Source organism: Condylura cristata, unplaced genomic scaffold (assembly GCF_000260355.1).
Source record: "Condylura cristata isolate star-nosed mole 26May11 unplaced genomic scaffold, ConCri1.0 scaffold00010, whole genome shotgun sequence".
In the NCBI taxonomy this organism is placed as follows: Eukaryota; Metazoa; Chordata; class Mammalia; order Eulipotyphla; family Talpidae; genus Condylura; species Condylura cristata.
The window spans coordinates 47,776,480-47,802,868 of NW_004567111.1; the positions used below are offsets into that span (position 1 = coordinate 47,776,480).

The 26,389-nt window shown below is 35.1% G+C and overlaps 1 protein-coding gene across 2 annotated transcripts in view; it reads right to left on the reverse strand.

Annotated features, from left to right (window-relative positions):
- Positions 1-4,154: 4,154 nt before the first annotated feature.
- ALG5 (ALG5, dolichyl-phosphate beta-glucosyltransferase) overlaps positions 4,155-26,389 on the reverse strand; it is a 37,161-nt gene continuing 14,926 nt past the window's right edge. For both annotated transcript variants that reach the window (XM_012723136.1, XM_004680211.2), the window contains exons 7-10: positions 19,126-19,185; positions 14,662-14,813; positions 6,773-6,858; positions 4,155-4,353 (exon numbers count right to left, since the gene is read on the reverse strand). In XM_012723136.1, coding sequence (XP_012578590.1) covers positions 4,238-4,353; positions 6,773-6,858; positions 14,662-14,813; positions 19,126-19,185 — 414 coding nt within the window. In that variant the 3' untranslated portion in view covers positions 4,155-4,237. The remainder of the gene's footprint in view (positions 4,354-6,772; positions 6,859-14,661; positions 14,814-19,125; positions 19,186-26,389) is intronic.

Consider the following 26,389-nt stretch of genomic DNA (forward strand, 5'->3'; position numbering starts at 1 on the left):
ATACAAGTATTCTTTGGTTGTTTTGCTTTTAGCCCTGGGGTAAGAGGCGGCATGTGTTTTGAATATACCAGTTTCAGCTCCAAGTAGTAGTTGCTTCATAAAGAAGACCCAGCCTGTTTAACCCCACCACGGCAGGCCTCAGCCCAAGTCCTCCAATGGCACCCCCTTTGTCCTGGGCCCCAATTCTGAGCACCACCTTTTCCAGTGCAGTGCAGTGCAGGTCTCAAGAGTCCTGGATGCTGGTGTGTGCCTTTGAGCCCTTTTGGGGTTTTTATTCCTTGATATCACCATAAACACAGTTTACCTGAAGTTTTCCTTCACCTTTTCACTGGATCATTGCTCCTAGTGTGTTTTGGAGTAATCTGGTATTCTTTCAGGGGTTTTTGGCTTTGCTCTGTTGCTCTCTAGCTGTGAGTATATGGAGGATGGAATTCTTGCCTCTTCACTCTGCCACCATCTTGGAATTTTAATAGGGACCTGAATTTCCCTGTTAAAAAATACCTCCAGCATTGACTTCAGAGTTAGACTTTTACTTTTTCCACAGGGGGTACTGTGCTTTTATTGATTTAATTTTTATTTTTTGACCTTTGCTGTCTTCCATAGGTAGTGACATTGTTTTCACAGTAACGGAGTCAGCAAGGTATGGGAGGGATCTGGTGGTAAAGCTAGTATTTAAAGCAGAGCTTAAATCAGAGCCAAGGTGGGGGGTGGTCAAGTCACAGGGGGTTCTCACCTGTATGCTCACTGGAAGGCTATTTAGGATCAGGGAACAGTAACATAGATATTTATTTAATAAACAAAATATTGGGCAAACAAAGATTTTTTAAGGCTACAAGGGACTATCTCACTCCAGATTTTGTCCACAGTCTCTGGTCGACCCAAACAAAAGGCCACTCATGGGAAAGGGTGCCACACCATCAATGGAGCTGGTGGCATCTTGGCCAGCAGTGCATCAGGGTCCAACTCATGGTGCCAGCTGGAGGTGTTCACAGCTGGGGTGCCTGTAGTAACACCATAGCAGCCCACCAAGGGCGGCTGGACAGCAATGTAGGTAACAGCACTGGGAGGCTGTACCGGATGGACACATAACCAACAGTGGAAAGTGGACAGCTTTCAAAGGTGGCCAAAGGCAGATGCAGTGGCTAGGCTCTGCAAAAGTCTGTGAAGGCTAGAAGGCCTGTGGAGGACTGCAGCTCTCCTGAATCCCACAGAAGTTATCTGCTGGAGTCTTCTTCAGAGGCCATTTGCTGATTCCTTCTCTCTTTAGAGGTAAGTTGCTGAGTTCTCTCTCTGGAGGCTAGGAGCAGAATGAATCCAGGCTGGCTCTTGCTCTGACGTAGGTATCCTCCTTCAAATTCCCCCACTTTACAAACCCTTACAAACCCCACCTAATTGGATTATTTTCAATCTTATGCATCCTAAGCATTGGTGCTAGTTAGCGCTAACTAGCTAGTTAGTAACAGTCAGCTAGTTAGCATCAATCAGCTTATTTCCATTTTTCAGTTTAAATCATTAAATCATTACATGAATGAAAATGAGCTCAAAACTGATTGATCCATTTATGATCCAGGTACCAAATACAAAAGGGGAAAGCCAGGTGCCTGCACAGACTCAACTTACCCTGAGTTTAGGTCTGGTTCACGGCCAGTAGTTCTGAGGGGCCACAGCTGGGGCACCTGGCACCTCTTCATTGGGGCCATATGTAACAATCAAAGGGGTGGGTGGGGAGGGGTGTCCCTGCAGCAGTACTTTTTTTTTGAGTTCTTATACATGCTCACTTAGAAGTCATTCTATTTACTTTCTGTCATTTCTACTTGCAAAAGCCTTCCTTTGTTCAATTAAGCAACTAGAATGCTCTCAAAATCTGGCAGTTATTTACTTATATAAGTTATTTACTGATATAACATGTTTGCTATCTACTAAGCCCTGTGCTGGGGATACCATTTTGAGTAAGATACGGTTTCCATTTTTAAGGCGCTTACTGCCTCATACAGATGTGGAAGTATCACTGTTGAGGAAATTAAAGAAGAATCAGTTTTAGCTTATTTACTTTTTCACCTAAGTCTTGCTTGTAAAATGTATTTAGAAACTCTACTTACATTTGTAGTACCAGCAACTGGGTGCAGAGCAGGCAAGAGGCTGGAGGAACTGAAGTCTGGCAGGCCTCCTAGCCCCCCTCAGGGAATCTGCATTCTGTTCTTTGGGGCTCTTTGTCCTCAGCGAGTGGTCTGCTTGTAGCCTTCCTCAGCCATAGCAGCCATTTTGCCATAATTATTTGTGTGACGCTGCCCTTATATAGCCTCTGCCTCCAGGCTCAGATGTGCCCACTAATACATGCCCACACCACGTTCCAGGTGTTCACCATTAGGCATGAGAACCCCGAGCTCATGCTCCCAGGCACCTCCTGCATTAACACCGCCCAGTCCAAGCAGCAAGTGACAGCCACGGAAGGCCAGCCTGTTAAAGCCTGACCATCTCATTTACCCTACACAACCATTCCTAGTCTGCATACATTCAGAAAACTGAGTAGTATAATCAGAACAGAATGCAGCCTCTGGGTCCAGACTACGTGAGCTAGACTGGCAACTCCACAATCTCAGCTGGGGGATCTTGGGTAAGTAACTCCTTTGTGCTTCAGCTTTTCTTCTATTGTAAAATTAAGGCGAATAAGGCCCCGGCCTGGTGGCGCAGCGGGTTAAAGCTCAGCACTAAGAAGCTAAAGCCACTTCCGCATGAGTTCGATCCTCGCCCACTTCCTCAGTCAGCCTGCTCAGCTCCCCACTCTGTCTCCAGTGAGTCCTCTCACCACCCATGCACCTCTGGCCTGTGCCCCAGTTCTGTATGCATAAATAAATATATCTTTAAAATAAAAATTTAGGTGAATCACATATACTGATGTTTAGAATAGAGGCTGGCATATAATAAGCACTCATTGACTCAATGTTTCTGTAGGACATCAGAAACAGATTAATCTAATTTTGACTTTCAGAGGTTCATTATTTTATAATTGCTAGTTACTAGTCATATAGTATTTTAAAAATGGCTTTCTGATGGTCATATTAACAATTATCTTTTTTGTTAACATTTACAATTATCTTTTTAATAAAGAATTTTCAATTTCTAATACCAAGAATCTGAGAGGAAATGGTTGCAGGGAGGTAAGAGGTATAATTAAGTACAGTAAATTTAAATAAAAATTGGGAGATTATCAAAAAAGATGAAATCTTGCCATTTGTGCTAGGATGGGTAGGAAAGGAGGGTATTATGTTAAGCAAAGTAAGCCAGAGGAGAATGACAAATACTGGGTGATTTCATTTATATGTTGAATGTAAAGAAATAAAGGCTCAGACAAAACTAAACCAAAACAAACCCTAGAAATCTGACTGTAGGGGGCCCTCCCTGGTGGCACAGTGGATTAAAGCCCAACACTGTGAAGCTGGTGTAGCCACTTGGGGGAGTTTGATTCCTGCCCTCAAGGTGGCCCACATGGTGTGGCAGACCTCTCCTGACTCACACACTGCTCCCCTCAGCAGTGTACTTTGTAGATCTGCCTGTTCTGCTCCCCACTCTGACTCTGGTGAATCCTCTTACCACCCCTGCAAATACCACTGGCCTGTACCTCATTTCTGTATGCATAATCTTTTTTTTTTTTAAATAAAAGAATCTGACTGTAGAATTGAGACTATCAGAAACGGAGATGGGGAGCAAACAACTGTGAACCTATAACTTAAATCATATACAGGGTTGTAAACTAATCTTAAATCAATAAAAATGTTATTTAGAAAAAGCCTATATAAGGAAGTACAAGCCTTTATGAGTGAGCCCATGTCTTTGACAGATTTTCCTAAAGTTTAATAAATTGACATATAGTTTTCTCCAACAATAATACATTTATATGTATTTAAACATATATTAAATCCTGTAACAATGATTGTGGTTTTTCTTTAAGCTCATAAAAATCAAGGCAGGTACTTTAGAGTAATCGTTTCTGTCTTCCATTTTAAAATTAAAGTTAAGAATCATAATGGTATGTTTAATCTAAAGCCAAAGAAAATCTGACTTTTATTTATGAACACCTTAACATTTTTGGTTGTATAGCATTTTTTACTTAAGACATTTAATTCTCTAGAATTATCAAGACATACAATGCATGGGTTTATTTCAACTTTATTTAAAATTTTAATTTGAAATGAAATAACGTGACACTGATACATAATACAATCAAAGATGAAATAGTCTAATTCATTTTCCTGGTTTGTTCAAGCTTCCAAGCACCAGTCAAATACCGAAGTCGTATAAAAAGTAGGTCCTTGCCCATTTGTAGCCAGCTCCAAAATGGAACTAATTTTGAACCTGCAATTTAAAAATAATTGCAAATTAACTTTAACTTAGGAGAAATAAATTAGTTGAAAATTGTAATTTAGTAATCAATCTACATCACCTTGATGAGCTTCTCGTCACCTTGATCTCAGTAATATTATGTAAATGTGTAAAGCATTTAATTTTATCTGTATGTTAAAGGTGACTTGGGGGTACCTTTTCATGTTTCACATACCATGTTCAGGGTCACATATTACAGAGTCTCAGTACTACAGAGAAGCAGGCATCCCTCCACACATAATATACATACTGATGAATGAGATAAGAAATTTGAGACAAAACCTGACTTTTAAATACTGTCAAAGACTCTCCAATAGCTAAAATAAATGCCATCTTAGCTAGACTGATGTGGTGTCCACTGGCTGCCAAATGGTAACATGTCAAGCTGAGCTGACAAAAAGAGATTTGCCTCCTTGAGCATGTTTTAAAAACTTATAATCTTTGACTTCATTCCCTGGAATTGCTTTTATCCTGAGTCAGGAATACAGCCTTCCTCCTACCTCCTCAAATGTTACAGGTGATGTAATGGGAATGGTGTGTAGAAAAATCACAGCATTCATCACTGACAATTCTGACTTTAGTCCAAAGCTCGAGCTTCTTCATCTTTTTCTTCCCTTCCCTCCCAGATTAGGTATAACTGACATAATTGAAATATATTGGAAGTGTGCAGTGTGATGATTTGACAGAAATATACACTGTAAAATGATTACCTCAGTGAAGTTAACACAACCACCTTAGTTTTATTTAAATCATAAACAAAAGAATTAACCCATCTTCAAAGTTGAAGTGAGTAGTTTCTCCAAAAACAACAGAACAAACCCTCTTGAAGTGAAATGAAACTTGGGAGAATCTAAATTGTGAAATTTTTAGATGGTCCTACTGTGTCTGGTTGAGGGTTCAGGGAATGCCTAATCTATACCACTGAGTGCTAGTTAATGGGAAAATAATAATTACATGCAAAATAACATATACTATAATACATAGTACAGTCGAAAATTAAGATTATTCCTATGCATGAGTCCACTCTTAATGATTAAAATAAAGCCTATGATCAATCTTATGACAAACTTGTCTAGGCCTCTGTCTTAGGTTATATACAAATATACCAGCTTTATTAAATGTCTGATCACAGTCCATAGTGGATCCCTTTAACTGCTCTTTGCCCTACACCTGCAGATGAATGAGTATCTGTGAGGAGGAGGGTTTAAAGTTTCAGTAGCAGTTTGAACAACAAAGGTTACCATCAAAGCTCTTTGTACACGTTAGTCTTACTCTTTATTATTATCTTCATTCCACAAATGAGGAACTTGAGTTACTTATAGTTTATATAAGGACACAACTACCTCTGTAATGCAACTGATGCTGATGTTAACTTCTCCCCACTTCAGTTTGCCACAGAGTTGATCATTACAATTCTGAGTAGTCCTTTTACCTGCCTCCTGTCCCTGTCTAGGCAGCTATATAAAGATTTATTGTTTCTATAAACTCAATTTGATTTAGCAAGACTCTAAGAGGTTTGAATTCATTCTAGATTTTGTAGGTAGCATAATCTCCAGTTAGCTTTTTTTTTTTTTTTCCTGTTCCTAAATATCTGAGGATACAGAGCAATGTCTTCCTGCAACAAGGACTTTCTAAGAGGGGACCAGCTTATCTGGTGGAGGTGACTCTGAAAGTCTCTAGTTGATTGCTAATTCTTGTTGATGGCCTACACTCTGATTTAATTTTGGACTATTTTAAGGTAAACAAGGTAAAAACTGGAATATTTCAAGTTCCACACAGCCAGAGATGTCTAAGCTTTTCTGAGAAGGAATTATTAAGAACTATGATAGATTTCCATTATTCTAGATCTTAGCGATCTTTATAGTTTTGGGTAGATAGATAGATAGGTAGATAGATACCAGTTGAAAAATGGCTCTCATAGGGCTGTGGGGGTTTGGAGTAAAAACAACTTAACTCCCTTACTTAGCTTTGCATAGTGGTTTGTAGGTATCAGTATCCACCAAGTAATGCAATAATACAATGCCAACCCCCCATTGCCCCCAAAATAACACAAACAACAAAGCTTATCTCAGCCTGTGAATCTCACCTCTACCTCTGGATCACCATAATACTGTCTATAATAACAAGTTTTACTGAATTCCTAGGCAGGGAAGTAGGCCTATGAAAGACTCCAAGAAGAAACTGAAAAAAAATAAACGGCCAGATGGATGGTGGCGGATTAGAAGGCAGTACTTCCTATGGAGCTTGTCTCTGAGTCAAGAGAGCTGACTATGCACTGGTGGGAGAGAGGAAGAACATGAAAGCCAGCTGCCTTGACTGGACAAGTGTATTGTCTGACATCTGCCCCCCAGGCTCTACTTAAGATCAGCTGTAGCATAAGTGATATACTCACCTTCAATTTCAGTCCAGTTGACAGCAATTTCTGCTATTGGAATTTTAAAGAACTGTGCAATGTAAAGCAGTTCCACATCAAACGCCCTGAAACAGAAAATATATTGACATTTATTTTTAAAAAAAACAAAGTGTAGGCCCTCCCTGGTGGCGCAGTGGGTTAAAGCACAGCACTAAGAAGCTTAAGCCACTTCCGCATGAGTTCATCCCCGCCTTTCCTGGAGGTGACCACATGGCGTGGCAGACCCCTCCTGACCCGCCCGCTGCTCCCCTCAGCACTGTACTTTGTAGATCTGCCTGTTCTGCTCCCCACTCTGTCTCTGGTGAGTCCTCTTACCCTCCACATCTCTGGCCTGTACCCCAGTTCTGGATGAATAAATACATAAATCTTAAAAAAAAAAGTGTAATTAAACCTCTACCATTGTGAGTTGTAAAGAAGCTTGCATGGCAGATAAAGTTTATAATGTAAAACTAAGGTCAAATTCACAAAGGTCAAATCAAAGTTTAGAAGCTTCAAGGCAAATAAAAAAAATTAGTTACTGTCTAACACTAATGAGAAATATGGTCTCTTTACTACAACTTAGAAATGCTCAGAGGTAAAAGCAGCCTTTTGGAGCACCAAGAGAAAATTTGATACTGGAATTTTCAAATATGATGGTTTTCAATCCCAGTCTTAACTAGTTCAATATAGAACTGATAGCATTTTCAACAGATTAGAAGAGCTGATAGAAGTCTGAAAAGTTCTAGGAGAGAATATTCTTGATTACTTTAGAATTGCTTATTACATTCTACTACTACAAAAGGATCAAGTTTTGATTTCTAAACATAGCATCATCCTTTTTCTTTCGCCTTTCTTTCTTTCATGCTGTCCTAAACAACAGAGTACTGGAAGCTACTGTGACAGGGAAAAAGCCAAGGTAGAATGAGGCTTAAGTTCTCTTTGGGAATAAATAAATACATATGTAGGAACTAGATATTTTGCCTCCTTCTAACACGTACTGTGTTTAACTAATCTCTAGTCTGAATTCCTATTTCACTCTTCTGCTCCCTATCAAAGGTTTTCTTAATGAACTTCTTAGAGCCTTGGTTTCAGTTAAATCTACTTCACGTAAATTTTCTGAATTTTGTCTAAGAAATCTTGGATTGCTTAAAAAATTTCTCAGTTACTTCCTTTCACTGGCATGAAGTAGCACTACCTGTTAAGACATCTTCATCGTTTTTTAAACATCTCAAATAGCTAGTCCTTTAAATTTTGCTTCATCCTTGAATCACTAAGTTCCTACTTTCTGACTTTTCTGATATACTTCAAACTTTCAGGGTTTAGTTCAAAAATATTATGCAGACAAGAAAATGCCTAAAATCACTTTATTTGATTTCCCTTACATCAGACAACTTGAATTTAGGAGTTTTGCTTTCTTGGGCACAAAACTACCACCATCCATTATACAGCTAGTTTAAATTCCAAGTATTTGGGTAATTCAACATGGACATAATTTTTACAAAAACTTAATGCTTTTTCTTAATCCTAATAAAATATTTACTTAAGATGATCAAGTGATCAACAGAGGGTAGATACTTTATTTCAAAAGAACTGTGTATAACTGTTAACTAGAATTGTGACACATGAAGGAAGAAAATAATTAGAGCAATAAGCCTGATGTTTAACTCTTAATTCTCCCTTAACAGAAAACTACAACATTATCTAATGAGCTTTAGTTCTAACGATACTAAATAACCTGAACAAGATTATTAAATATTTTTCTAAGGATGTCAGTGTATAGTTAGTAACTTATCAAAAACAATTTAAGACATGCCACAAGAAAGAAGGATGAATGGAAATATGCGGGAGAAAAAACGCAATGATTGATTAAATTAAAATTACCTAAAATAATTTTATATTAAAAACACTGAAAGAGCTATTCATTTTTTAAATTTTACTTTTATCTTTCCTTAAACACTTTGGAAGATATGAAGATTTTTTTTTTTTAAATCACAACTCACATCATATCATAAGATCAATCTGTTACCAAAGTCAACCTTTTAAAACAATTTGACTAAAATACCAAGTACTTCTGGGTGGAATCCTGTGCTGTTACAGAGAACCAGTACGGGTCATTTTCCAATTAAGGTGCTCTTATGCCCTGAGCAAACTGGGGGAGGGCAGAGCCACATGTTTCCCTTTGCTGCTCAGCCCCTGGTATGGCTGTTATCTCACAGATAAATACTTGAAGAACAAAGACTATGTTGAAATTTTCTTAAACACAGCAGACACATATGTACCCTACTATTCCCTCCTTAAGCCCCACTACAATTAAAACAATGATGATGTTATAAACACACAAGAACAAGGAGGAGGCCATAGTAATAAAAACTGGAAGCTGAAAAGTAGGTGGACAAATGGTAACTAAGGAAAGTAGACAATAGCAGTGGAAAAGCATAGGGCCAGACTAATAAGTGCCACAGAACCCCCTAAAGACACAGGTATCAGAGGCCTCAAATTATCTCTTTATGTGGGGGCACAGGTGGGGCTGTAAGGAAGGCTGACTGTATATTACTTAAGATTTTCTTATCCTTCAGTTAACTGGACAAATACTGGAGCCGGTCTGTATCTCCTAGGCAGGAGACTGAAGGATCCCACTCTGGTGAAAATGACCAGTTTTGACTTATGGTCCCACTAGTTTAATCTGTAATGAATTCTCTGTTGATCAGACACTTCTGATGAGCTTTTCATACCATACTGGACATCTGAGGATAGATTTCACTAAAAACAAAGAAACAAACAAAAAAACTGAAGCAACAGAAAACCTAGGGGAAGAAAAACAAACAAAAAAACACCCAAGTTTTATTTATTTATGCATATAAGAGCCGGGGTATCTAGAGATGCAGGTAGGTGAGAGGATTTACCAAAGATAGAGTGGGGAGCAGAACACATGTTCTGAGATCTACTCAAATACACTGCTGAGGGAAGCAACAAGTGAGACAGGAGAGGTCTGCTGCACCATGTGGGTTAGCTCCCTTGCCTGCCAGGGACTGAACTTGTTGAACTTGTACTGCAGAGGCTTGCTAGCACTGTCTTTAACCCCTGTACCACCCATGATGCCCCATCAATTTTTTTTTTAAGATTTATTTATTTATACATACAGAACTGGTATATAGGCCAGAGGTGCAGGGGTGGTGAAGGGATTCACTAGAGACCAAGTGGGGTACAGAGCAGGCTGACTGACGAAGTACACTGCTGAGGGGAGCAGCGGGCGGGTCAGGAGAGGTCTGCCACACCAAGTGGATCACCTCTGGGGCAAGCGGGGATCGAACTCATGCTGAAGTGGCTTTAGCTTCTTCGTGCTGTGCTTTAACCTGCTGTGCCACCAGGGAGAGCACAAGCTTCCATCAAGTTTTAAATGAAGCATCAGAAGAGGTAGTGGAAGATACTGTAATCGTGAAACACAACAAATTTGTAAGAAATGGACCTAGCAACCAAGAGTTGAAGTAAATTAAAATCTTGAGAGTAAAAATGAAAGTTTAAAAGTGAGGAAGTCTCCTTAGAGGAAGAAAAATAGAAGAGGAGAGATTATAGGATTATGAGATCTATGTCTGTTCTATAAGAGAGAAGAGAGAAAGCAGAGAGGAGACTGTCAAATGAATGATTAAAGGCTATTTCTCAGAATTAAGATTTAGAGGGTCTATTTACTACTTAATAAAATACATAAAGTAGGGTCACAAGAAGCCATCGAATTCTTATGTTTCAAAACACTATGGACAAAATATTTCCAAAGGGGTAAGGACAACATGCTTTAGACAAAGAATCAAGATTCTAATTGTTGACAAAACTGGAATTCTCCACAGAAACACTCCATGCCAAAGACAACAGAACAATGCTTTCAAAATCTTGAGGAAATATGATTTCCAACCTAAACAGTTTTTCCAACTATCAGAGAAGAGTAAGGATAAAATAAAGATAATATTCAATATAATCTCTCCAAGTTTCTTGTATTTGTAGGAAATTAGCAGATGTGCTCTCATAAAACAGAGGGGAAAACCAAAGAAAAGGCGATATGGAGGTCAGGAGCTGTGGAGCAGGCCAGAGAACAACTAGAACATGAGCTGATGAAACTCTAAGAGCAGAGATGCAACTGATGCATTATCTGATGTGTCAGAACATGTTGAGCAAGAATTTGCATTCCTGACAGAGTCTGAGCATGAATACTTTCCTTTATCCACAGTTAAGTAATGCACACAAAAAATTCCAGATATTTATTATCTTCAGAAAAACAAAAAGTACTGCAAAGAAATGTAATGCAATCATTGCACTCTGGCTCAAAAGTGAATTATCTTTATATAGCTATAACAATCAATACTGATTTAACCAAAATTATTTTAAAACTATATTAGGAGGATAAGTATGGAGTGTATACAGGAGTTTAAGATAAGTCAGTATACTTATTTACTTATTTTCTATTTTGGAAAGTAATATCTTAACTTGAAATATAATGCAGACATGTTATTTTGACTATCAAAGCAAATATACAAAGAAAGAATAAAGAGTTGAAAATGGCTGTTGCTAGGGTGTAGGATTCGGGGTGAAATGGGGATGAAGGGAAGATGGGGCAATGAAAAAACAACTTTTTTCTGCTGTTGTTGTTATAAACCTGTATAGAACTGACTTCGTCATACATATGTATAATTTAAAAAAATAATTATTATTAGAGAAAGTACTGTTCAAAGAATTCCTTTTAGAAATTACTCATAAATTGGGTCATATTTTACCTTAAAAATAGATGAAAAGAATTTAGGTAAGGGACAATTCAGAGAATAAAGATTTATATGTACATATTTAATATTACCCATAGTCAAGCCTGCAATTTTGAATCAAAAAGATGCTTATAGTCTTTTAACTTCAGCTATACTTGATATTTTTAAATACCTAGTATTTCTGCTTGATTTGGATTTCCCTGAAAGTTATGGGAAAATTTTCAATGAGTCTTTAGAAGTAATCCTTAAAAAGCAAACAAACAAACAAACAAACAAAGAACAAAACTAGTCACAGGAAATATTATGTAGAAATAAGGAACAGGAAGTTGGTTTCTATAAGAAAGCACTGCATACAAAAAAAAATCTCTCTTGATTTACGATACAGGAACAGAGATGTTTAAATAAAAATAATTGATAAACACTACCGTGGTTAAGGGTATACTGCTAATCAAGATGACACAGGCATATTTTGTGGTTCCTCTTTAAAGACACAAAATAAACATATTGGACTCTAAGTAGAAAATGTGAGAGGGGCCTCCCTGGTGAGAGGAGGCGCTGAGAAGCCAAAGCCACCTCCGCATGAGTTCGATTCCCGTGTGCCCCGGAGGTGACCACATGGTGTGGCAGACCTCTCCTGGCCGGCTCGCTGCTCCCCCTAGCAATGTACTTCGTCGATCTGCCTGTTCTGCTCCCCACTCTATCTCTGGTGAAGCGTCTCGCCGCTCCTGAGCCTCTGGCCTGTACCCCAGTTCTGTATGCACAAATAAATAAATCTTTTAAAAAAAAAAAGAAAATGTGAGAGGTTAAAATTTTAAGTCATGTCAACAATATATCAAGAAAATCCAAATGATTAATTAAAAAGGCACATACAAGAACATACAATTTAAAAAACAAACAAACAAAAAAAACACCAAAACCCAAGTCCCATAAAATCCTAGAATTGTGCTGTCCATTAGGGTAGCCACTCGTTACAGATTGCTACTGGGCACTAACTAAAGCCAATCTGAGGTGAGACGTGATCTACTCTAAAGATATGGTTTGTAGTAAGAAATGTAAAACTTCTCAGTTTTCTTCATACTGAGCACATGTTGAAATTTTTATATATTGTTAAATATATAAAATATATTAACAGTATATTAATATCAACACATTATTAAACTTTTTTTATTTTTGCAATGTGGCAACTAGAAAATTTACATTACATATAAAGCTGGAAATTGTGTCTTATATATTTCTAATGGACAATGTTGCTCTAGAGCAATCCTAACAGCGATTCATGATTTTAAGTTATCATTGCTCCCATAGTATTTATCCTAATCCTAATTTCTAAATAATTCCTTTTAAACTACCTTAGTTCTAGATCTGACAACTGACTGAAGAAATATCTAATGTAGGAGGGATTTATTTCTATAGTGGCTACTCATTAGACTCTTTGATTGCAGAGTTTATTAACTATCAGTATACTTTGTTTTTCAATATAACAGAAAGAGGTGTCTGAATCTGAGGACCAAGCATACATTAATTAGAATTTTTTAATCTAGGAAAAATGATCTAAAAAGATGTTTAAATAATAATTTAAATTCTGAAAATATAGCTTCTTTAATTGGGGATGGTGGTGGTGGTTAATGACATGTAGGGAAATAACAGATCTTTACAAGTAGATACACCAAATTGGGCACGATTACAAAAAAACACAAACACCTACTAGATTATGCAGATTCCTACCACAAACAGAATTCATACAAGCCCCATGGGTGGGTAACACTAAAAATTAATCCTTTGAACAATATTTATTGAGCATCTACTATGTACCAGGCCATCCAAATATATTAGTAAGCAAAATCAGATAGGTCTTACTCATGGGAAACTTAGATTTTAATAGGGAAAAAGGAAATATCACACAACTAAGAAAAATGAAGGTAATGCTGTATCTGAAGGAAAGAAGCAATAGTGGGAGGGAAGTGAGAAAGGAGGAATCCAGCCATAGAGACACATTGGGCCAGCTGTGCAGGACTTTGCAAGGCCTCAGAAAGGCACATAAGGTGATGGAAAGCCACGGGAGGATTTTAAGCAGGAGAGGTACTTTTGACTGACTATTCTCAATTTTTGAAAAGATCCCTTACAGTAACATGGTAGTCTGGGAAATGATGATGTCCTGGAGGGTGATGGTAAAGACTGAGAGGGAAGAAGAGATGTAAGAGCTAACTAAAATCAATATGCCTTGATCATGGACTGCATATATGAGAGTGTCAGGTTGACTCTGAGATGTCTAGCTTCTGTGTGACAGTGCTATTCACTAACAGGTAAAGCACTGAGGCAGGAGTGGGCTAAAGATATGCTGAGGGAAAAGAATATTTCAAGAGTGAACTCAGAAATATGGAAAGCTGGTGATGGATTAAGTAAATGAGTAGACATATTAAATCTGACCACTGGGTTTAATGACATGGGGCTAACTAGATGCTTAGATGGAAGGATGGAGAAAAGCTGTATTAAGGTGAGATGATGAGTGAATGGGAAATAAGAAAATACAGATGGTGAATAGAGACCTTTTTTTAAGAAAAGGCTGGCTGCAAAAGGAATAAAGGCTACAGCCGGAGGGGTAATGATGCATGCAAGGTCAATACAGATTTTTTTTTTTTTTGCAAGGACAATTTAAACTTGTTTTATAAAAGATGAAAAAGATGTAGTTGAGTGGAAAAGGCTGAATATATAAGACAAGAACTAAGTGATCAGGGTTAGGTTCTTGAGAATGTAAAAGTGGATGCAGTGGTTTAAAGACTGATCTAAAGCAGGAAGAGAAGTACGCCTGTTAAATGAGAGAGAAGAGAAAATGGGTCTTTTTTTTGCTTTGATATTTCTGAGCCTTTTCTTTTTCTTCAAGAAAAGGTAAGCTTAAGGTAACAGGATGTTTTCACACTTCTCAATATTTACTACGTACAAGGTAGTACTACGTACACCATATGTTGGGTTAGAGTATGAGATCTAATTGAGTAAAAGATAAAGGTCCAGATTAAGTTTACATAAAAGTGTCAATTTTGTTTAAGATGGATAGTTATTATGAGAATACAGTACCATTTCTTATTACCTGAAATAACATCTGTGTAATAAGATACACCAGACACATCCTGGTTAGGAACCTACCATCGTTCAATGTGCAGAGATGAAAACGTCCGTGAAGCTGCTTCTCGGGTTAATAATTTGAACCCACACTGTGTGTCCCTGATTCCTTTGACACAAAGGAACCACACCAGAAAGTGGAACCCATACATGAGAAGAGTACGGAAGTAAGAACGCTGAAACAAAGACAAAATATAAATGACTTCTCCATTTATCTATGAAGGAGACACTGCAAACATCTGGCTGTAGATGGCAGTATTTCAATATTTAATCGACTGGTTGAGCTTATATACAAATACCACTGTCCCATTAGTTCCACTGGCACAGTAAATTAATAGGAATCCAGAGGATGGCTAGTGCTTAGCGCAGGGCACAGGCTCTAGGGAAGCAATTACTTCCTGGAGGTTAAGTCAGGGAAGAATCACAACAACTGTGGGAGGTCAGGGCCTCAATCTACTAACAGAAGTTTACCAAAGATATGTCAGATAGTTGATTAAATATGTTAAATGAGTGAGTTAATAATTTGGATATTAAATTTGAACAGCTTTTTAAACCTATTTGAGGATCACTACCTTTATTAATAATTATATTAGTAGCTGTTAGGACATAATGTTCCATTATTCATTAAGCACTGCAAACTCTAAAAGATAAAATAGCAATCATTGTATTCAAGACTTTCAAACTTAGGATTTAAAAAGACTCTTAGAGCATTCTAAATTAAGGTAGTAGGTCCATACAATGATATATTGCATATACAAATAAACCATCCACTAGGTGTTTGGAGAATATTTAATATCCCTACTATAAAATCAAGGTGGCTTCCTCCCTTTGGTTTTTGTTTTTCATAATTATAATCTTTAGTACAATTCTTCATTCACTTCAGTTTTTCTATCATCATCAAACAGAACCATGACCTAACAGTGATAATGTGACGTAGTAGAAAAAGCCACTTACCTGAGAAGACCTATATTTAAATCCTGGTTTTATTAATAATTAACAGGATGACCTTGGGCAAGTTATTTCAACTAAGTCTCACTTTCCTAATCTATAATATGGGAATGAAAATGCCTACCTTGCAAACTTATTTTAAGGATTAAATGAGACAACATTAAAGTCTTTAGCAAAGTGTTTGGCACAGGTAGTAACAGGACTTCAATAAATGTTTTTCAAAAAGGAAGAGCACTTGAAAGCTGACTTTGACCTCCTGCCACAATTTTACTTGTGTATTAAATAGGGCAGGAAGGGAAGGAAGACTAAAACAAAATACTTATTCATGAGGCATGTAAAACATACGTTTAAAAAGGATCTAGTAATTCTCATTTATAACCTGAAATCATTATAGTCATGCCTTGATGTAAATATATCTTACCTCACTAAGTAGATAGGGCAAAAACCTCATCTTTAAATACTTTGAGAAACGTACAACAGCTTGCTCAGGGCCTTCCATATAAAATATTTCCAATAAATACTTGTTAACTGATTAAACCTCCAAAAGGTCATTTATGCTTAGAAAAGGAACAAATAGAAAATGAAAGATAGAAAAAATAAAAATTAAAAGGTAGAAAAATTATACCTATAAACTGTTCTCCTTGAATGATTTTTAATGTGATTTAGGTGAGTTTATTGCTTACAAAACCAAAATATTCATGACTGTTTTTGCTTGGATGTTAATGAAGTATTTTGTTGCTCTTAGGATAATTGCTATTTTTAAAAACCAGAAATGCGGACTTCACATGAAAACTAACGTATGATTTCTATTAACAAAATAAAAGACAAATAAGGGGATCTGTAAATATTAAAACCTGGCAAAATACCTTACAATTTAGAAAATATTTAAAAATAAAGGATCGATTTATTTAATTGTAGCGAACAAGGTCATAGAGTAAAATCATATATATTTCTGAAATGGACCTTTGAAAACATAAAGGAAAATTTTCAGTAATGGGTAATTTCAGTATCTTAACATAAGGTCAAAGAAGCAAATAGTTGTCACAGAATCTAAAGACATTAAGCATTACTTTGAATTTTTTTTTAAATGACAAATCAAGAAAACCCAGACAATATAAACATTACTATTGCAACTGTTAAACAGAAGACATGGGAATATGAATACATTTGAGGATGCAAAAGAACTCCATACGTGCTGTATCATGTTTTAGGTTCCAAAAAGGTAGTAGAACAGACGGTAGGATCAACTGAGGATATGTGTAGATGTATTTAGGAAAGATACGTCTGCAAACTATTGAAGTTGCCTTTCTCTATCAAGGTTAATTCCTTTGTAGTTTTCTGTCTACCGATTTATCACCATGCAAAGGTTTATATAACCTATAGGATACATACAAAACACCTGAGTGGCTCAGAAATGGGAGGCCATACTATAGTTTCTTAGGTATGTGGCAAATGAATGTTTTCACTCTTGACAATAAGCTAATACAAGACTTGCATTGGATTTACGAGAACCATCGGAGTTGAAGCCTACTGCAGAGCGGCTATATATCACACCTGAGGTAGAAAACTGCTGACCTCCAACTCAGGAGAAAACTTTACTCTTCTTTTTGAGTAACAAACAGTGTTGTGGGGTACAAAAGCACTAATCAAACACCAGGTTTTAGATCTGGAGGAATGGATGGATGGACCATGAGGTAAATGATAAATATCCTCAGATAGATCCCTTGATGTTTGTCTAAAAGTATCAGTAGGTAAAAGAAAATTTAGACAATTATACAGTCTCATTTAATTACTATTCCTAAGAAAAATCAGTTTTCAAGTAATGGAAGTTCCAAGTGAAAAGAACTGAAACCACTGAAAACACGATTAAAACCTTAAAGTCCCAACTTTCTCTGCCTAGACTGCTTCAATAATTTCCTAATTAGTCTTGTGGTTTCTATTTTTCCAACTTTTTCTTCCTTTAGCAAGTATTCCTTCTTTCTTCTAAAATACTTATTTTTTAAAAAAAAATTCACAAAGTCATTAAAATTAACATCAGTCTATTTTCCTTTTTTTTTTGCAAAGGTATTTCTACACAAGTAACTATATTGCATTTATAATATCATTTTTTTCCCCCATGCAAACTAATATATTAGATATTTTCCCATATGATTATATAGCCTCCACTACTATGTTTTACTTGTTGTGTGATATTTCATTTGGGGTAAATATTTATATTTTCTAGTGTTGGAATTTAGCATTTTATAGATTTTAATATTTTATAATTACACAATGTGAACAGCTTTGATATGCATTTTCTTTTTCCTTATCCCTGATGTATAAGTAAACTGATGAAGTTGGACTATCTACTCTTTAAATTTCCTTTCAATTTTAAATTTCTAGGTATATGATGTTAGCATTTATTCCAATATTCTGTATCACTTTATCAAAACCAATGAGAATTGACAGAGATACAGAATATTGGAATAAATGCTAAAGATGTTAAAATAATTAACTGTAAGAAAAAAAGGAGAGACAAGAGTTCCACACTTGAACATAATCATCAAGAGGCTTTATGACACTAACAGTTTGCCCAGAAAAATTACAATTTCTCTCAGAATCTTTGAGACGCCTCACCTTCATTCTGCTAGTTCTCAAACCTTTGTATGCATAAAGGTATGAGAAAATGGTTAAATATGCTAGATTTCTGGCACCACTTACAGTGTCTGGTTCAGTGTCAGGGTTAGCTTAAGAATATGACTAAATTATATCTCCTCAGATAATATGACCTTGCATTGAAAAATTCTTGTTTTTATTATTTACTTCAATTGAACTGACCAATTCTTTGACTGAACTGACTTTTAGTAGAGACCATTGACAATGTAAAAGGTAATTACTGGGTTGGTATACCAGACCTATATTTTTAAGTGAAAAGTAACTAAAAAGCAATGCACACTACAGGGATGGCACATGGGTGATTTGGTGATGGGAAACCCAAGGGAACTGCAACTGAGATGGAAAAATGCACAAAAATATGTAAAAATAAACTTATAAAATAAAAAAAATGCACAGAATAATTACTTAATCTAGCCTTTTTTGACTAGCCTACAAATTATAAAATGAATTTGCTGCCTTTAGTGAATTATTTTATACTCTCATTAGGACAGTCACAGTCTGTCAAATTATCAGGCTTAGTGGTGTGTTTTTTGAGAGAAATAGTTTTTTTAAAAATTAAATTTTGACTGAAACTCAAAATATAGCATTTATGTGTGAAACTTAAAGGCAAGTTGGCTGGGTAAAAAAATGAAATAAAAAAGAGCTACTTGTGTCCTAAAGCAAAGTGAAGTAAGTCTACATTCTTCTTGCATATTCATTAGTAAATCATTTACTAAATGAGCCAATTTTTCAAAAACTTTCCAAAATTAAAAAAAAATGTTCTTTTCTCTTGAAAGGATTTCCATTTTTATGAGAACAAACATGAACACTTATTTTTTGCTAATGTATATGTGAAAAAGGAAAAAAAAAAGCCCTGGTAACTCATCCTATTAATGAAAGCCTCACCTGAGCAACTGATTCTTTTTCCAAGTGAGCTCGAGATCCACATGCAATAGCCATTTGATCCTGAAGGGAAAAAAGTATATTTCAATTTTATGAATCATTATTAAAAATATTTATTTTCAAAGAGATGTTTAGTAATTTTTTTTAAAGTAACTAAAGATTTTTAAAGGTTTACTGAAGAATTCAGAAGAAGTCTAATCATATTTACTGAGATCATACTTCAGGGCTAAAGTTAAGGGTCATTTATGTCCTCAAGAATCATATATTTTTTTTTTTAAAGATTTATTTATTCGTACAGAACTGGGCTACAGGCCAGAGATGCGGAGGGTGAGAGGATTCACCAGAGACAGAGTAGGGAGCAGAACAGGCAGGTCTAGGAAGCACACTGCTGAGGGGAGCAGCGGGCAGGTCAGGAGAGGTCTGCCACACCATGTGGTCACCTCCGGGGCAAGCGGGATCGAACTCATGCGGAAGTGGCTTAAGCTTCTTTGTGCTGTGCTTTAACCCGCTGCGCCACCAGGGAGGGCCAAGAATCATATTTTTAAATGATTTTCTGATTGAAAACACTATCAATATAACTATGCAAATTAGTAGTATAAGTCTAATTTTGTACATGGTTGTTTTACATTACTCATTACATTCTTCATAATCCAAGAGTATCTATTGAGCAACTAGTACAAACAATAAGAATTAAAAAGATGTCTGGCACTAAAGGGATATTTGTAATACTAATAACTAATACTAATAACATGTACAAACAATAAAGAAAATATACAATGGAAGTAAAGACAGCACTTAGAACACGAATACAAAAGGGGTATTTAGAAAAAAGCCTTTACAAGAAATATAATAAGGCCTAAAGAAAGGAAATAAAAACATGCTTCCAAGGGAAGCAAAATGCTACCTACATAAACCTGCAAACGAAAGCGTAAAACCGTAAAAAAAATAAAAAAAAGATTTTTAATGTAGTCAGATAAGCTGGTTTGAGAGTTATAAAGAATCAAGAAGAGCCAGGTAAATTTTAAGAGTAAGAGAGGATTATTCCCAGAGCATTAACAAAGCTATTAAGAAGCTACAGTAATTAAACTAACATACAAGAATGTTAAATAGATAACATCCAAGAACCAGAATGGAAAGACCAGAAACACACATAATCAGAAAAACATGGATACAGAGGATATGATAAAGATGACATTTTAAGTTGGTGAGAAAAAAATGAACTAATAAATGCTGTGGGATATCTTGATAGGCATCTGGAAACTAAATTAAATTGGACTTCAACCTCATAGTGAATACTAGTGTATAGTCCACATTTATTGAAGATTTAGGTGTAAAAAATAGCAGAAATAATTTTAAAATGATTTTAAGGAAGACATACATAAATCATAAAAATCAGATCAATTTTATAAAAAAAAAGTGTGGCAAACAACAAAAATCCAACCATACTCAAAATTAAAAACAATAAATATACAAATCAAAAGACACATAAATTGGGAGGAAATATTTTAATTTATATTATAGACAAAGGCTAGTTTCCAAAATGCTTCTACAATTTGTTATAAAAGTCCTCAATTTAGTTTTCCAACTCAGTTGGAAAAGAGACAAAGGTTATGAACAGACTTCATAAACAAGGAAGTAGAAAGATCTCTTAAAAAATGGAAAACATCCTCAAGCGTTCATACTAAAAGTAATACAAATAATATCTACCAGTTTTTATTATATTTTGCCTACAAACTCTTGGTGGATGGCAATTTGAAATCCATTATCAAAATTACTAATGTGTATATAATTTAACGTAATTCCACATCATAGAATTCTCTCCATAAACCTGCATGTGTAAAAAATGACTCATTCAAATTAAGCAATCCAGTAGAGTTTGAAAAAGCAAATGTGTACTTCTATCAACAGGATCAAGCTGGGAAAGAATGAGGAAGCATTTTGATAAGTATAGTTTTCATAATATACTGGTAAGTAGAAACAAGAGAATAATTATAGTGTGTTTATAATTTTACATTTTAAATAAATACACATGTACATCTTCCAGGTAAATATCCAAGAAAAGAATGACAAGAAATGAATTACATAGTTACTTATGTAACTATGACTGAGAAATAAAGAGCTGAGCTAGTATTACTATATATTTTCTTGCACCATTTGAATTTTGAACTATTTACAACAAAATAAAAGTATTCATTGTTTGAAAAAAGTCAAACCTATAAATTTACACATATAAGATACTTTTCATAAAAAGAAAGCTTTATCATAAAATGAAATGTCACACATAGTATCTTTATCTAAAAGTAGCCACTGATAACATTTTATATTTTTCTTGTGTTTTGCCCTCTAAATTTAAAAACCATACATGAAATTTGCTCACGTATTATATGCACTTTCCCATTTAAAAGAACCCAAAAATGTCTTATATTTAAGTTCATTGTTATTGAAATTTTTATGATGGGCATTTTACAACATATACAAATGAAGAGAAAAGTCAAATAAGTCCCATCTATCCATTACCTGGATCCTACAAATATCAACATAAGGCCAAGTCTGCTTCCTCTAAAGAAACTCACCCACTCATCATCCCACACATCCTGGGACTATTTTGAACTAAATTCTAACTATCATATAATATAAATTGATATATATTTCAATAACAACGTCATCATAAAGTATTAATAACTCCTTACTATCAGACATATAGTAAAGTTTTCAAATTATTATCCAAATGATTTCATGAATTCTCTTAGTTTATTTGTATCAAGAGCCAAGTAAAATTCATACAAATTGGTTGATATTTCCTTTATCCATACTTTTAATTTTTGGGGGGCTAATTTATTTGTATAGGAAAATACCTAATTTTTCTGTAGAGTTTTCTAGGTTTTGAATTTTTTGTTGATTAAATCTCCCTGGTGACATTCAACATATTCCTCCATTCCCAACATTTTCTGAAAACTAGTTAAGAGCTGGAAGCTTAATAAGATTTAGGTATATTTTTTAAAAACCTGTTAGAGTAATCTTACAAGTCTGTTTTTTGCTGTGTCAGTTTTAAGGGTCATATAATGTTTCATCACATAGAATGACCATATTTTGACTATGCACTAGCCATTTCCAAATTCCATGTTAAAAAGGTGCCTAAAATATCATCTTTGAATTCAAAATTAACTGTATTTTGTATTCCTTTCTTTGAAAAAATGAAATAAAATATAGAAAAAGTTACTCAATGAAATTTTGGTCAACAGAGCACAAATGTGATAGTGATTTCAGTAGGCTAGGCCATACAGCCTAGGTGTGTAGTACTATACCATTTAGATTTGTACCTGGAGGTACATATGATCCTACAATGATGAAATATCTTAATGACTCACTTGTCAGAATGTTTTACCACTGTTAAGTGATGCATGATTTAGATACTAAGTTAAAAGTATGAATGCTGTTAATTTTTAAGGGCTAAATTATCCTTACCCATACTCACTAATAACCACTATTTCATCAAATTCTTGACAGCTCTAATTATTTTAAATTTGTTAATGTGATAAGAGGAAAATAATAACCACATGTGATCTAATTTCCTTTAAAAATATAAAATGGTAAAGTTAGGGAGAACTTTTATTGGCTTTGTGAAAATTATTAAATACTTTGCTAATTATTCAGTAATAAGTATAATTTCTGCCTTTCTTTTACTGGAAGAGGTACTTTGCTCAGGAAGGAGAAAAAAGCTTTTTTGAAAGTTTTCTTTCTTAAAGAACCACTTTACAGTTTCAGACAGTACCTGGTAAGTAGTTTTATCTCTGTATCTAAAAAGAACAGCAAGATCCCGAGCAAGAGAAAAAAAAACAGTGTCCTTCTACTTCCCAGAGACTTTGAGTTGTTAAAGCATCATCCAATTAAACTAAAAACAAGTCAAAACCAAAAGCTTTCATGAAATCATTTTCTTTTAAACATTTTTCAGAGTAGCTGAATTTCTTATGGTTTTTAAAGAGTTTATCTATTGCTATGAGAGTGGTTGTTTTTAAAAATAATATTTTTATGAAGGGAAAATTGATTCATAACACTGTGCATGTGTCAGAAATATAGACGCCTACCTCTTCAGGTTTAAAAGGTGATACAGTATTGCCTTCTAGAAAGAAAGGCATAGTCAGAGTACATCTTTCCCAATACTATCTCAGTTAAGTATTTCTCACAGTTCATTAGAGATGGAATTCCTTCTCTATAGTCCCTCAAAAGCAATATAAGTTCATTGTTGAAAACAAATAATGAAACTGAAATAAAAACAGATATTTGAAAAGATATTCATAATCCAGAGACAACTGATTAAAAATATTATTTTATAGATAACTGGGTATCTATATCTATACATATAAATATCCAGATGCTAAAATTTTTTCACTTATGTTTAATGAATAATCATCTTAAATATTAATGAATTTAACCAGTATAATTTAATATTGGACATAAAAATTGTTTCTGTCCTTTCCTCTTATAAAAAAAAACTACTATCTATAAAAAAACAAACAAAAAGTGATCCACAAAACTTGTAATATTTATTCTCTAGCCCTTTACAGAAGAAGTTTGCTGCTTCCTGTTCTAAGAGTATTCACTTTCAAATTAGGTTTGCTGCCATTTAAAACCTACGCTCACAGGCATCTCTTGTCCTTCAAAGCTCTGGGAAAAACATTTTGCAGTGTGCTGAAACAGACTCTCCAAAATGTCTACCTCCTTTTACATTTCCAAGATTGCCTTTTAAATTTTTCTATTTTCCCATGTTTTGATATTCACAAAGATCTCAATCAAATGCAATGCAACTTTCTGATCTCTAAAATAAATAATTTGGTGGCCTAAGGGATCTTGGAAGCCTGGTCATCTACCTATATATTCAGAGGGAGAAACAACTACACTAGGCTTTTAGATACGACATGCTCCATATACCCTCATTAAGAGGGAAGCAATAATTGTCACATTCTCTTAAGAACAACCAAACTCTGTATTCAGATAGGAAAAGCTGTAACAAAAAAAACAGAAAACTGGACTTGGCCAAGGATTACTACATTATAGTTCCCTATCTTTTTTCTTATTTTTTTTTAAAGATTAAAAAAATATTTATTTATGCATATAAGAACTGGGGATAAGGCCTGAGGTGGGATTGTGTGGGTAAGAGAGAGAGGATTCACCAGAGACAAAGTGGCAAGCAAAACAGACAGATGTACAGAAACATACTGCTGAGGGGAGCAGCAGGTGACACAGAGGGTCTGCCGTGACACTGTTGGGTAATCTCCCTGGCCAGGGATTGAATTTATACTGAGGTGGCTGCTGATAGTTTGATAGTGCTGAGACTTGAATCCTTACGCCATCAGGGAGGCTAGTTTTTCTTAATGGGATTTTACTCCACATCCCTTTCTTACTGGTTACCTTTAATCATTTGAGGACTTAAAACTCCCAAAGTAAACTTTCAAAAACTTTCTAAATGAGAATTTAAGATCCAAGTAATGGCTGACAAATTCTTCTATTGTTGAGTAGGGATTTCTTATTTTATTTCATATTATTAAACCATATATTTAGTTTAGAAAAATTAATATAAAACTAAGAGAATAGAACCAAAAGAGAACACTGGTTAGTAAACCAAAAACCCAGAAGCAAAGCTTTATATTTTAAAAGACTACAAACAGAATATAAGTGTAAATTTTGTGTCATATAAATCTCTACGTACATTATGTACATTTATAGTGCTGTGCTTTAACCCCTTGCACCCCAGGGAGGCACACATTATGTGCATTTAATCTAAATCCTTAAGAGTATCTTCAGAGGAGGAATTGTAAGCAATTCTAGTTCATTATGTAAGAATAATCAGAACCAGAACGTGTGACTTGGTTTCTTTAAGAGGAAATACAAATAAGAAATAGTAGCAAGTATCTTTTTGTTTCAATTAAGAATAAAATTAGCTGAAAAGAAAAAAAAAAGCATTAGAAGATACTGAAGAATATACTTGAGAATATACTTGAGAGCCTTTCAAAAACCAAACTGTAAAAGATACTTAGTTGACTACTGCCACCTAGTGCATCAGTCAGGTACTCATTACAGACTATGACTTGTCTATATTCTGAAATTCATGTTCCTGTTTCATTGTTTTCAAAACCATTCTAGTCAACTTTCATTAGGGCTTAAGGAAATATATGCAAGGCATAAAATTTGTGACTTAAATGAATTCAAAAAGTAATAGCAATTGCATTAATAATAGAATAAGACCTTTACATGGCAAGAAACTAAACTCTAACAAGATAATGTTTAACAGGAATAGTCACGCCTCTATTGTTAAACAAGCCAAAAGTAAACACAAAAAACCCAACCACTGTACCAATAAGGAGGGTGATACAAAATTCAATTGCAACTCATATGGAAAAGACTTATGTGCAGTAATAAATAATACAAGGTTGTAACTAGTTCTAATTCAACTTAGGTATTTTTAGTGGAAAATAATCAAGATGGCAAGAAATATATGTTGTTTTTACTGACAGTGTAAAATAGAGAAGACCCATGGAAAACAACTTTAACTCTGAAAGACTGTCACAAAGAAGCAGAACTAGATTGTTTTATCTAGGCACAAAAACAGAACTAAGGAAGGTGATAAAAAGAAAACAAATTTGTGTTTAATACAAACAGGGGTTTGTAATGGAGGTAGAATCAGTTATAAAAAGTTTCCAATATTAGTGATTAGACCAGAGTCTGCACACTGCAGAGCATAATCCAAATCTGACCTGTTGCTTTTTTAAATAAAATTTCATTGGAACACAGGGCATGGTCACTCATTTATATATTTATTGTCTATATCTTTTTTTGTGCTATAACCAGAGTTGAGTAGTTGTAACAGATTATATGGCTTTAGAGCTGAAAATACTTACTATAGTCCACAAAAAAAGCCTATCAGCACTTGAATTAGGGTATTAAACACAATCCTTCTAACTCTTCTATTCATGCTGGCCTCAAAATATCACTTTCCTGAGAGCCAAGATTGATTATAAGCTCTTGTCAAAATCATGACTAGACAGGTCTCAAATCAAGAATAGTTTTTACTAGGTTGATTCAAACTGTAGATTTTGGAATTTTACCTCACACCTGTCTGCCATCTTACTACCTCCTCCAAACAGTGCTGATACATATCCATTAAAAGTCTTTTCTAAGGAACTCTCCTGCATTGCTGGTGGGAATGCAAACTAGTACAACCACTATGGAAAACTGTTTGGAGGTTCCTCAAACTGCTAAACATGGAGCT